Source organism: Bos javanicus, chromosome 21 (assembly GCF_032452875.1).
Source record: "Bos javanicus breed banteng chromosome 21, ARS-OSU_banteng_1.0, whole genome shotgun sequence".
Classification (NCBI taxonomy): Eukaryota; Metazoa; Chordata; class Mammalia; order Artiodactyla; family Bovidae; genus Bos; species Bos javanicus.
The window spans coordinates 6,951,658-6,964,666 of record NC_083888.1 but is presented as its reverse complement, the minus strand read 5'-3'; the positions used below and the strand labels follow the sequence as shown (position 1 = coordinate 6,964,666).

The window sequence follows — 13,009 nt, the reverse complement described above, 5'->3', positions numbered from 1 at the left end:
TCTTCGCATGAGGTAGCCAAAGTACTGGAGTTTCAGCTTCAACATCAGTCCTTCCAAAGAACACGCAGGGCTGATCTCCTTTAGAATGGACTGGTTGGATCTCCTTGCAGTCCAAGGCACTCTCAAGAGTCTTCTCCAACACCACAGTTCAAAAGCATCAATTCTTCGGTGCTCAGCCTTCTTCACAGTCCAACTCTCACATCCATACATGACCACAGGAAAAACCATAGCCTTGACTAGAGGGACCTTTGTTGGCAAAGTAATATCTCTGCTTTTGAATATGCTATCTAGGTTGGTCATAACTTTCCTTCCAAGGAGTAAGCAAGCGTCTTTTAATTTCATGGCTGCAGTCACCATCTGTGGTGATTTTGGAGCCCCAAAAATAAAGTCTGACACTGTTTCCACTGTTTCCCCATCTATTTCCCATGAAGTGATGGGACCGGATGCCATGATCTTCGTTTTCTGAATGTTGAGCTTTAAGCCAACTTTTTCGCTCTCCACTTTCACTTTCATCAATTCCATAGTCATAATAAATAATCTTTTAAATACTTAATGGTCATATGTGAGTAGTGGCCACCATATTGGGTGGGTAGATAGAAAATATTTCCATGTTGTAGAAAATTCTGTTGGACCAGTGGTGTGTGTGACTGAAAAAAAAAAATTAGAATCAATAGTAGCAACTCATTATTATCATGAAAATCAAACTACCACTATGAGTTAATGCTACAGAATTATAAAGAAAAATGATGCCAGAGTTCTTTTTTAGGCACTTCAAAGACAACTTTAGAAACAAAAGAATTTGTCCATATTTGAAAATTTTACCTTCCCTCAGTTTGTACCCCTCCTTTCCATTTCCTTTCCTTTTGAAATGGCTTTATTTTAATATTTGTAATGCTTGTATTCAATGAATTTCCAATGAAATTTTTATTTTAATGAACTTGGGACATAAAATATTTGTGATTGTTCTGATGGGTGCATTCCAAGAAATTTGAATATTTGCTACGGTTTTCTTTCTTTTTTTTTTTTTAAGAACCATTAAAATAAACTCTAAAGATGTTATGTTTTCGTATCTGGGTAATCAAAATTTGCATTTTCTCATAAAACACTGATGTATGTTTGGGATTATCTTTTTATATTGCTTATGAATAGAGTGCCCATTATTTGCACATTATAGTCTCATTACATTTTTCCTGGGAAACAGGATGTCAGTGGTAACTTCTAGTGCTCCTTGACCTAACTGATTGCACAGCCCTTGTTAGGAGTGGTTGGGAGGGGTTAGTGAGCTATTAATGCTCTTAAAAGCATTTCTTATTGCCCCTTCTCCCTCTCCTTAGCACCTCCTCTCTTCCCCCGCCAATATGTGTCTCAGGCTTTCTAGGGTTATTCACATGAAAACCGTAGTTAATAACATTTCGTTATGTTACTTATTGCAGAAGAAATGAAAACTGTCAAGAGATTTTGATGATAGTAGATGGAGGTATTGAGAATCTGTTGTGGTTTTCTGTCTCCAGAAAACATCAAGGAAATATGACGGGTGTTTAAGACAAGGCTCATGCTTTTTTGGTCTGCTTAACATTTATTTCAAGGGAAATTTTAAGAGAAGAAACTGAGTAGTTAATGGGAGTGAGCCAAGAGATAAGAGGGTAAACGCTAAGGGGCATTGTGGGGCAAATGGTGAGTAGGGCTGTGATGGCATTTCTGCTGTCGTGGGCCAGGAAGGGTGGGGCTGCTCATCTGCCTCTGTTCCCATTAGCCTGCCAGGGCTTCTGACTTGACTGTTGAGAGATCTTGCTCTATAACATACATAAAAGGAGGAAAAATACTGGAGGAGGAATGAACTAATATTCCTGGTAGTAAAGAGGTTTTCTTTGGTTGTTCTCATATAACCCCATGGTATTTAACTTGTGCTGTATGCTTGCCCAGAAAAGTGATACCAAATTATTGATCCAACTAGAAAGCTTGTTGAGTATGTTGTGGTGGTTTTTGAATGAAGTAACTTTATTAAAATTAAAAATAATTTATTGAGGTGAAATTCACTTCATGAAAAATTAACCATTTTAAAGTGAAAAATCAGTAGCATTCAGAATATACACAGTGTTGCACACCGTCACCTTTGTTTAGTTCCAAACATACCCATCACTCAGAAGCAAAGCCCCTTGTCCATTAAGCAGCCTCTTCCTACTCCCCTCTACGCCCCAGGCCTGGAGCCCCAGTCTGTGTTCTCTCTCTCTGGATTTATCTGTTTTGGATATTTCATATATTGGGATCATTCAGTGTATCACCTTTGTGTCTGACTTCTTTTCACTTAGCAAAATGTTCTCAAGTTTCATGCAGGTGGTAGCGTGTGTCATTCCTTCATTCCTTATGATTTAATAAAGATTCCACAGTGTGTATATACCACAGTTTGTTTATCTGTTCATCCGTTGATGGACATTTAGGCTGTTCCCACCTTATAGCTATTATGAACACTGCTGCTATGAACATGGGTATACATGTAAATGTTTAAGTACCTGCTTTTAATTATTTGGGGTATATATAGGAGTAGAAATATGAAACCTTATGGCGATTCTATGTTTAACTTTTTGAGGAACAGCCAAACTTCTCTATAGTGGCTGAACCATTTTACATTACTGCCAGCAGTGTACAAGGGTTCCTATTTCTCAGTTCCTCATCAGTAGTTGTTAAGTTTACATTTTTAACAAATTATGGCCATCCTGGTGGTTTTGAAGTGGTACCTCATTGTGGTTTTGATTTGCATATCCCTAATGAGATGCTGGTGGCTCAGATGGCAAAGCGTCTGCCTGCAATGTGGGAGACCCGGGTTCAATCCCTGGGTTGGGAAGATCCCCTAGAGAAGGAATGGCAGTCCACTCCAGTACTCTTGCCTGGAGAATCCCGTGGACGGAGGAGCCTGGTAGGCTGCAGTCCATGGGGTCCCAAAGAGTTGGACACGACTGAGTGACTTCACTTTAATGCTAATGAAGTTGGGTGTCTTCATGTGCTTATTGGCGGGTTGCATGTCTTCTTTAAAGAATGTCTTCTCAAGTCCTTTGGCCATTTGTCAAGGGATTGTTTTTTTTTTTTTTTTTTTTTTTTTGATTGAGTTGTAAGTGTTCTAGACACTTACCAGGTATATGGTTTGCAGATATTTTCTCCCATTTTATATATTGCCTTTCAGTTTCTTGTAATGTTCTCTTACGCAGAAAATTTTTAATTTTGATAAAGTCTGGCTTATCTGTTTTTTCTATCGGTGCTCCTGCTTTTGGCCTATGATCATGAAGATTTACTCATGGTTCCCTCCATGAATTTTATTGTTTCAGCACTTAGATATAAGTCATTGATAGATCCATTTTTGGGAGAAGGCAATGGCACCCCACTCCAGTACTCTTGCCTGGAAAATCCCATGGATGGAGGAGCCTGGTAGGCTGCAGTCCATGGCGTCACAAAGAGTCAGGCATGACTGAGCATCTTCACTTTCACTTTTCTTTTTCATGCATTGGAGAAGGGAATGGCAACCCACTCCAGTGTTCTTGCATGGAGAATCCCAGGGACAGGGGAGCCTGGTGGGCTGCCATCTATGGGGTCACACAGAGTCGGATACAACTGAAGCAGCTTAGCAGCAGCAGATCCATTTTTAGTTAACTTTTGTATATGGTGTGAAGTAGAGGTCTGACTTTATTCTACTTTTTAATAACTGCTATAAAAATATGCATTTAATTCAGGACTTCTTTGAAATGTGTTGTTAGAGGTAGGATGGAGCATATTTTGCTGAGCCCTGAATCCTAGTGATTCAATGTTTTTTTTTTTTTCATACTGCACTACTCTCGCCGATCTCTGGGGGACTTTGGTTCATGGTGTCTTTACTCAGGGATGAAAGCTGGTAAAGGTCGCTGTGGACCTCTCATGTGCAAACTCTCTAAGGTCTCTGCTGCTGCTGCTGCTAAGTCGCTTCAGTGGTGCCCGACTCTATGCGACCCCATAGACGGAAGCCCACCAGGCTCCCCCGTCCCTAGGATTCCCCAGGCAGGAACACTGGAGTGGGTTGCCATTTCCTTCTCCAATGCATGAAAGTGAAAAGTGAAAGTGAAGTCGCTTGGTTCTGTGCGACTCGTAGCGACCCCATGGACTGCAGCCCACCAGGCTCCTCCATCCATGGGATTTTCCAGACAAGAGTACTGGAGTGGGGTGCCATTGCCTTCTCTGCTCTAAGGTCTCTAGTTTGACTTAATTCCATTGACCAAAGCAAGTCACTTAACCATGTTGAACTTAAGTGCAATCCTGCCTGTTGCCCAGAAGGAGAAAGGAAAGTAAGTGGTGCACAGTGACTATAAGAGAATGCAATTGAACATGTGTTTGCAACATATTTGAAGTATTTGTTACAAGATACACAATTTTAAAACATTCCCATTGAAGGAGGTTGTAAGTTTTCCATAACAGTACATGGTAAAGCATCATTGATTCAAGATTTGAAGTGAATTTTATACTGTGTTTACTGAAGTTTACTTTTACATTATTTATAAAGAAAAATTATTAAGTGATAATATGAGATTTAATGATGGGAATTTTGGTTTAATTTATAAAACAGTTTTCAATTAGTTTAGAAGGAAGTATTCATACTCAAGGAATTTGGGTACAGATTGTTTATCTATTAAAACTTTTGTATGTCAAATTTGTGAAAAAGAAGGAAATAATAGTAATAATAGTTTTACAAGGCACTATAAGATTATTGCTCTTAACCTATCAGGATTTTAAAATTTGAAAACATTTAAAACTTAGTAGTCTGAGTCCTGTTTGTGTGGCGCCTGTAATCCAGCATTAGAGCTTAGTTGCTCTGAGTGTTAGTCGCTTAGTTGTGTCCGACTCTTCCTGACCCATGGACTGGAACCCGCCAGGCTCCTCTGTCCATGGGATTTCCCAGGCAAGATTTCCCACTGGAGTGGGTTGCTGTTCCCTTCTCCAGGGGATTTTTCTGACACAGGGATCAAACCTGGGTCTCCAGCATTGCAGGTGGATTCTTTACCATCCGAGTCACCTGGGAAGCTCCTTAGTTACTCACAGAGTAACAACAATGTTGATGTTAATATATAGTGATCCAGTCTCTTACCTGCTTTTCATAAACTATGTAAATAGGAAAATTAAAATATATAGTGTTTCTCATATTATTTAGTTTCATTGCTAAAATGTACCACTAGGAAGCAGAGAATGATATTTTAGAGCACCAGTAGATGTCAGCCACAGCCTATGCAGCAGGCTGATTCTTTACCAGGCTTTTTGCTTTTTTTTTTTTTTTTTTGAACCCAGCATCCTAATGAACTGCCAATTTTCTCAAGGTTGGTGTGCTTGTTTTTAAATTAAAACACAGTGTACTTACTCGTAAAAATATAGCGATGCAGTAATGGCAGCAGAAACATTATGCAGTGCTTAATTGTGTGTGTAGGGAAATATCTCACAGAGGTAACTAGTTGGTCATGGAAAAATTGCAATACTCTCTGGTAAGAGCCAAGAAGGCATCTGTAAAGAATGACCATGGGTCCTGTAATCAGCCAGATATGGTATTGATATTATAGCAGATCAAACAAGTTGAGGTTCTAATAGCATTTCTTTTCCAGATAAGCCTTTTCTTTTTAAGAGGCACAGCCAGAAAGCTTCTTACCTCTCCTCTCGCATCCCCTCAGTGCTTTAGTTTGCCTGGAATGTCTTGTAAGTATCCCCACAGGTGGAAGTGTATATTCCTCTTACTAGGGGAGGTACCAGTACTAAAAGAAACATTTTGGAAACTTAGATCCAAGAGCAGCACTCAAGGAAAGACTTGTCATGAAGGACCTCATTGCAGATATTGATGTCAAAACATAGGGGAAAAGGAATCACAGCTTCGGCATTTGAAAACTAAAAGTGGTTTTATCAAAAGTGGAAACTTAATAAATGTTTCACTGACTTCAAAACAGTATTTAGATTCAGTGCTATTTGGTTATTATGAAAGTGTGAAGGCTATTATATATGTAACTAATTTGGGATACTGCTGCTAAGTAAATACATCAGTATGCCAATATGAAATTAATAACTTTGTCTCCTTGATTAAAATAAACCATTGTGTTCAAGATTTTTAAAAAATAGTTTTTCCTCAGTATAAAATATAAGACCCTAGTGAACTATTCCTTGGTACTGTCTTCAAAATTATATACCTTTATTCTCTGTGGCCCAGATATACCAGAAATACCAAACTAATGGCATTTCTTTTATTGAGTGTTTAGAACCTAAGTTACATATAATGTGATTGATTCCTCAATTGTGTAACAATTTATATAGTAAATTTTAAATTTGATTTTAATTTTTTTAATTTTAAAAGACATATATGCTCATTATTAAAGATTCAGATGATATAAAAATAGATGGAGAATAACAGCACTATCCTTTTCCTAATGATAATCACTGTTCCTAAGCTCCTGTAAGAAAAATTACTTGTTACAAATCCCCCAAACTTTTATTTTTCTATTGACACAATTATTTTTATAAGTGCTTTTGAAATGTAAGATTTTGTCATGAGTGCTGCCAGGCAGTTACAGTAGAACAAACTGTGTTTGTGATTTCTTAAACACACCTGTCTCTCTTGTCTTTTCACATGTTGATTCATGTGCCTAGAAAGCTAACCAGAACTCTCCTCCTCCCTACTCCATGGCAACCTCTGATAGTTAAGTCTTTCAAGCCTCAAGTTAGTCATAATTGCTTTTAAAAAACCATTCCTGATTCTTTGTTATTGATATCTAGCTTAATTCTACAGTATGTTTTAGTGTAGAATAAAAAAATGTTACTCCTGACTCAGTGTGCTCTTTCAGTCTTGACAATTCATGTCTGTGTGTGTGTGTGTGAGAGAGAGAAGAGAGAGAGAGAGAGACACGCAGGCTGACAGGAGGCTTTTCCTTCTACCCAGGGCCTAGCCCCATCTCCCTTCCCCTCCTCCCTGTGGCCTGCTTCCTGTCCTTGTCACATCACACTCCTACTCAGAACTTAGAACCTGGTCCAGATATGACCTCCCTTAGGACACCTGAGCTCCACCTTACTCTGTTTATTCTGAGTTTAGTTATATCTTGGTATCTGGCCCTCTGCGATTTCAGTTCCTTTCTCCTCAGGAGTAGTTTGGGATTTTGGTTTGACAAGGGGTTGATAGTATTATATTTAGGGCTACTGTAACGAATTACACAGGCTAGGTGGCTTAAAATGCAGAAATTTACTGTCTCACAGTTCTGGAGGACAGAAGTTCCAAACCATGGTGTTGGTTGGGTTGGTTCCTTCTCACGGCTTGGAGGAAGAGCCTCCTTTCTCTGAGCTCCCAGGGGCGGGGCGGGATGCTTTACCAGCGGTGTTCCTTGGCTTTGTAGCTCCATCCCTCCCCCCTTTGGCCCCAGCGTCACATGGTGCTATTCCCTCTGTGTCTGTTAAAACATTTTTATTTCTTCTGTGACCATGGAATATGAGGTCTGGTTTCTCCAAGGGATATGGATTTTCAGTGTTCAGATGTATACGTTTAAATTGTAGTTTGATCTATGTAAGCATAAACCCAGACCTGCTGATGTATTATTTTCACATTTTCTCTAAATTTACAGCCCTTCAAAAGGTAGTACTTGTATTTAAGCTGTTTAGAAATGTTTATACATTTTTCAAAAATAAAATTTAATTCTGAGTTTTTAATTTTCAGCCAGAAAACCTTGCTCAGAAGCTTCCAAACCTTGTGGAACTGTGAGTCTGTTTATTCAAATTTTTTTTTTTTAAAAAAACAAGAATGGACATAATTTTAAGTTATTTTAAATTACAGGGAATATTTTAATGTATTAATTTATTATTTTTTGGTATTATGATCATGGTGCTCATGTAGGTAGACCTGTGGTTCTGCTAAACCCAATAGTATTTTAAAGTATCTTACCATTTACATTTATGTTTTAAATATCTTACTTCAGGGTAGTAAAGATGATGAAAGATACGTTTTTTTTTTTCTTGCAGCATCTTGGTCACAGAATCCTTTGGATAGTCCATGGAATTGGGAGTATTGGGCTTCCCAGTTGGCACTAATGGTAAAGAACCCACCTGCCAGTGCAGGAGACATAAGAGGTGTGGGTTTGATACCTGGGTCAGGAAGATCCCCTGGAGAAGGAAATGGCAACCCACTTCAATATTCCTGCCTGCCTGGAAAATCCCATGGACAGAGGAGCCTGGAGGGCTACAGTCCATGGGGTTGCAGAGTGGGACACAGCTGAAGCGACTTAGCATGTGATTGTTAGTATTGTTACTACTACTACTACATATGCTACTGATATAAACAGCCTGATGGTATAAAAGATTTAAAATATAGAGTAAAAGCCTCCTTCCCTACATCCTACATTTGTTTTAGTTCTTATGATGATTACCTCCATAATACTAAATAATGTATCTTTTTAAAATGCATTTACACCTTTGTTTTTAGTATATCAACTTTATCTCTTGACTAAGGAAGATAAGAAATTTCCATATCTTGTATTTCCCTTTCTTTCTACCTGCCTCCTAATTTTGTCGAGGGAGGAATTTGCATCACCTTTTCTTGTTCTTTTTATTATTTGGCATGATTTTCAGGAGGTAAATTAGAGAGAGCTAATTTTACACCTTTATCATAAGCCAGAAGTCTCTGTCATTTTACCCAACCTTTTATTTTTGAAAAAATTCTGACCAACAAAAAAGTTGGAAGCATAGTACAATGAACATCCATACAGTTGATCTAACGTGGAGCTTAGAGGTGCCACCCTCTCATAGTTGAAAATCCAGGTATAACTTTATAGTCCCCCATTGTTTTGCCAAAAGTTTTCACTTTTGTCTCAGGTTCAAAGGATTTGTTAACAAAATGAGCCGCTTGTTCTATCAGTTCAGTTCAGTCATTCAGTTGTGTCCTACTGTTTGTGACCCCATGGACTGCAGCACGCCAGGCCTCCCTGTCCATCACCAGCTCCCGGAGCTTACTCAAACTCATGTCCATCGAGTTGGTGGTGCCATCCAACCATCTCTTCCTCTGTCATCCCCTTCTCCTCCTGCCTTCAGTCTTTCCCAGCATCAGGGTCTTTTCCAGTGAGTCAGTTCTTCTCATCAGGTGGCCTAAGTATTAGAGTTTCAGCTTCAGCATCAGTCTTTCCTATGAATATTCAGGACTGATTTCCTTTAGGATTGACTGGTTAAATCTCCTTGTAGTCCAAGGGACTCTCAAGATTTTTCTCCAACACCATAGTTCAAAAGCATCAATTCTTTGGCCCTCAGATTTCTTTATAGTCCAACTCTCACATCCATACATATACTTGTTCCATACAAATAAATAATAACCAATATTTATTAGAGAATTATCTAGCTTAATTTCAATATACTAACATTAAAAGAAAAGAGAAATAGAAACAGCGGAGGATACATCACCAAACTGAATTCTCACCAACATCCAGACTCAAACAGCAGTGGAAAGTCCCATGACACAGCACATCGGGAGTCTCAATTGGGAAAATGTCCCAGGCAGCATGTCCGCTCAGTGGGTTAGACTTTAGAGATCGCAGTTCGGGTTCCCACTTACAATCCCAGAGGCAATCATCAATCTGTGAGCAAATAGCAGTTCTGATTTCATGTTAATGCGTAAAACTTGGAATGTTTTTAAACCTGGGGCTTGGTTGGCCAGCTCGCCCCCAGAGGCTCAACAATCTCAAGATTCATCCCCTGTCTTATCTATGATGCTGCCAGTCTTGCACTCACAGAAGGCAGTCACTCACAGTCAGGGCAGTGTCCAGGCAGGTTAGAAGCAAGGTCAGAGGCCTGCTCTGCTTTGTCTCTGAAGCCTAAACAAGACTTTTTAATTTCCCTACCATCCACATCCATAGTTCCACATCTGTGGACTCACACAAGCTTGGATGGTGTAGTACTTAGTAGAAATTTGTTGAAAAAAAATCAGAATGTAATTGGACCTGTGCACTTTAAACCCTCTTGTTCAAGGACAGGCTTCACCTAAATGTAACCAGTTAACATTTTGCTTCATTTCCTTCCTCTCTTCCCCTTCTACTCTCTCTTTACTGCCCCTCTTTCCGCCTTTTCCTTTCCTTTCTCCCTCTCTCTCTTACACACAAATTGCACACATTATAGTGTGTGTGTGTCCGTGTGCACACTCAGTTGTGTTTGACTCTCTGTGGCCCCATGGACTGTAGCCCACCAGGCTCCTCTGACCATGGAATTTTGGAATAGGTTGCTATTTCCTACTCCAATGAGTCTTCCCTGATTAGGGATGGAACCCACGTCTCGGGCAGGTGGATTCTTTACCACTAGTGCCACCTGGGAAGCCCCTATGTATCTAAGAATAAAGACATTCTTGCACATAATTTTATTATTTTTAGGTCTAAGAAAAGTAGTATTAATTCAATAATATCATCTAATATACAGTTCATATTTAAATTATCCCAATTTCCCCTCAAGATTTTTTTTTTTTAAGTCGTCTGGATTTTTGAAGTAGATGTTTTGTTTGATAGTTTCTTCTGGACTAGGTTCACTTTAAATATCTTCAGTGATGTTCTGCCCTATTTGGTTTATCAAGGTTTTGTTTTCATTCTCTTATATATATTATATGTGTATTTATTTTTTTATGAAGCATGGTTTTTCACCCCTAACTACTTTAGTATATATTTCTAAGAACAGGGATGTATTAACATTTTTTAGCCCTACTTTTCTATCCTTAATATATAACTTTATATTTTTCTCCATATAGGTTTTGAACATTTCTAATAGTTTTTTCCTAAATGTTTAATTTTTTTGCTGTGTAAATGATTTTTCTTATCTGTTATATCTTCTAACTAGGTAATTTTTGTTATAGGAGCACTATGGTTTTTTGCATATTAACTTTATATCTTGCTCCTTCCTGAAATCTTCTATTGTTTGAGTTAATCATGGATTCTCCAGAGTTTTCCAGGTATACTCTACTCTCATGTCTGAAAATACAGTGTTATGTCTTCTTTTCCAAATCTTTATTTTCTCTATTCTGATTGCATTGACTAGTCCTTCTCCAGAGCAGTGTAAAATAGTATTTGAGGTAGTAGGCATCCTTGTCTTCTTTAAGACCTTAGTGGGAATATCTCCAGGTTTCATCCACTAAGAAAGATGCTGGCCTTACAGTTAACACAATTCTTATGTGTTAAGTAAATATCCATCTGTGTTAATAATCTATTGCTGCTCTACAGGTTATCTCAAAATGTAGTTGCTTAAAGTGTAGGGGTAGTTAAAAGAATAAACACTTATTCTCTCGTATTTTTTGAAGGTCCAGAATCTGGGCTTGGCTTAGCTGGATCCCTTTGCTTCAGCGTCTCTCTCAAGGCTTTAATCAAGATTGTTGCCCAGGGCTGCTGGCTTACCTGAAAGCTCAACTGAGGAAAGATCCTCTATCTGTGTTCACTCATACGGTTGTTGGCAGGATTCAACCAATTCCTTGCAGGTTGTTAGACTGAGAGCGTCAGTTCCTAGCTGGCTGTTGGCCAGAGAACTCCCTTAGTTCATCACCACTTAGCCTCTATTATGTAGCTCACAACATGGCAGCTGACTTCGATCAGAGTGAGCAAGCAGAAGAGTATGTGAGAGCGGAGCCCTTGCCCCTTTCTAGTCTAATCATGGAAGTGGCATCGCATCACTTGCTGTGACACTCAAGGGGAGGCCGTTACACAAGGCCTGCATGCCGAGGAGTGGGGACCACCAGGGACCATCCTAGGTGCTGCCTACCACACTATTAATTCCTGCTTTCTCAAGAATTTTTTTATTAGTAATGGGTGTGACATTTTTTCAGACTTTAAATCTAATGGAAAAATCCTTGAGGCCTTCAGGCAAAAAGGTGAACCAGTCATGAAGATGAAGAAGATTGCAACATAAGACTCCAAGCTGAGTAATCTACACAATGGCAGTTCAATTCTGGATTGACAGTTTTTATTTTTTTGAGCTTCTTGAAAGTATTTGACTATCTTCAGATCTCCATAGATTCTCATAAGAAGTCAGTGGAATTTTCATCATTCTCCACATGTGTGTAATATATCATTTTTCTCTGACTTCTTTGAAGATTTTCTTTTGATCTTGGCTTTTAGCAATTTAACTGTGATGTGCCTTGGTATAATATTCTTTGTTATTTATCTTGGAATCTGCTGAGCTACTTGAATCAGTGAATTTATGTCTTTTACCAAATTTGGGACATTTTCAACCATTATTTCTTCAAATACTTTTTATGCACCTTTTCCTCTCTCTCTTCATTGGATTCAGTTTACATATATCTTGTTGATATTGTCCTACATACCTCTCAGGGACTTCATGTTTCCTCCTTTTTTTCTCTGCACTTAGATTGAATCATTTATATTGATCTGTCTCCAAGATCTTAAATTGGTAGAATTAATATAGTTAAAATAGCCATACCGCGCAAGCAATCTACAGATTTAATTGTGATACCTATCAAGTTACCCATGACATTTTTCACAGAAGTAGAACAAATAATCCTAAAATTTATATGGAACTACAAAAGACTCAGGCTTACCAAAGCAATCCTAAGGAAAAAGGAACAAAGCTGGAGGTATAACCCTTTTAGACTTCAGATAGTATTTCAGAGCTACAGTAATCAAAACAGTGTGTTATATTCTTTTATTCACCTTTATCCAGTAAGCATTTCAGTTCTAGAATATTCTTTCTTTCATCCTTTCTTAGTTTCTGTTTCTCTGCTAAGATGTCCTTATCTTTTCATTAAGACATATTTTACTTTAGACCACTGTGCATAATTATAACAACTACTTTTAGAGAGTTGTCTGCTAATTCCCAACATCAGAGTTGCCTTGGGGTTGCTATACATTGTTTGTCGTCATTGACATTTTCCTGAGTGTTCATATGTTAAGTAATTTTAGGTTATAGCCTGACAATTGAGGATATGTGTTTTAGATACTAAAATCTGTTAATTTCTTTGAAGAGTGTTGATGTTTTGCTTCAGTGGTTTCCCTGGTTGACT

The 13,009-nt window shown here is 38.4% G+C and overlaps 1 protein-coding gene across 4 annotated transcripts in view; it reads left to right on the top strand.

Moving 5' to 3' along the window:
• LRRC28 (leucine rich repeat containing 28) overlaps nucleotides 1-13,009 on the top strand; it is a 193,629-nt gene that overhangs the window by 16,906 nt on the left and 163,714 nt on the right. For all 4 annotated transcript variants that reach the window (XM_061394269.1, XM_061394272.1, XM_061394273.1 and 1 more), the window contains exon 3: nucleotides 7,694-7,734. In XM_061394269.1, coding sequence (XP_061250253.1) covers nucleotides 7,694-7,734 — 41 coding nt within the window. The remainder of the gene's footprint in view (nucleotides 1-7,693; nucleotides 7,735-13,009) is intronic.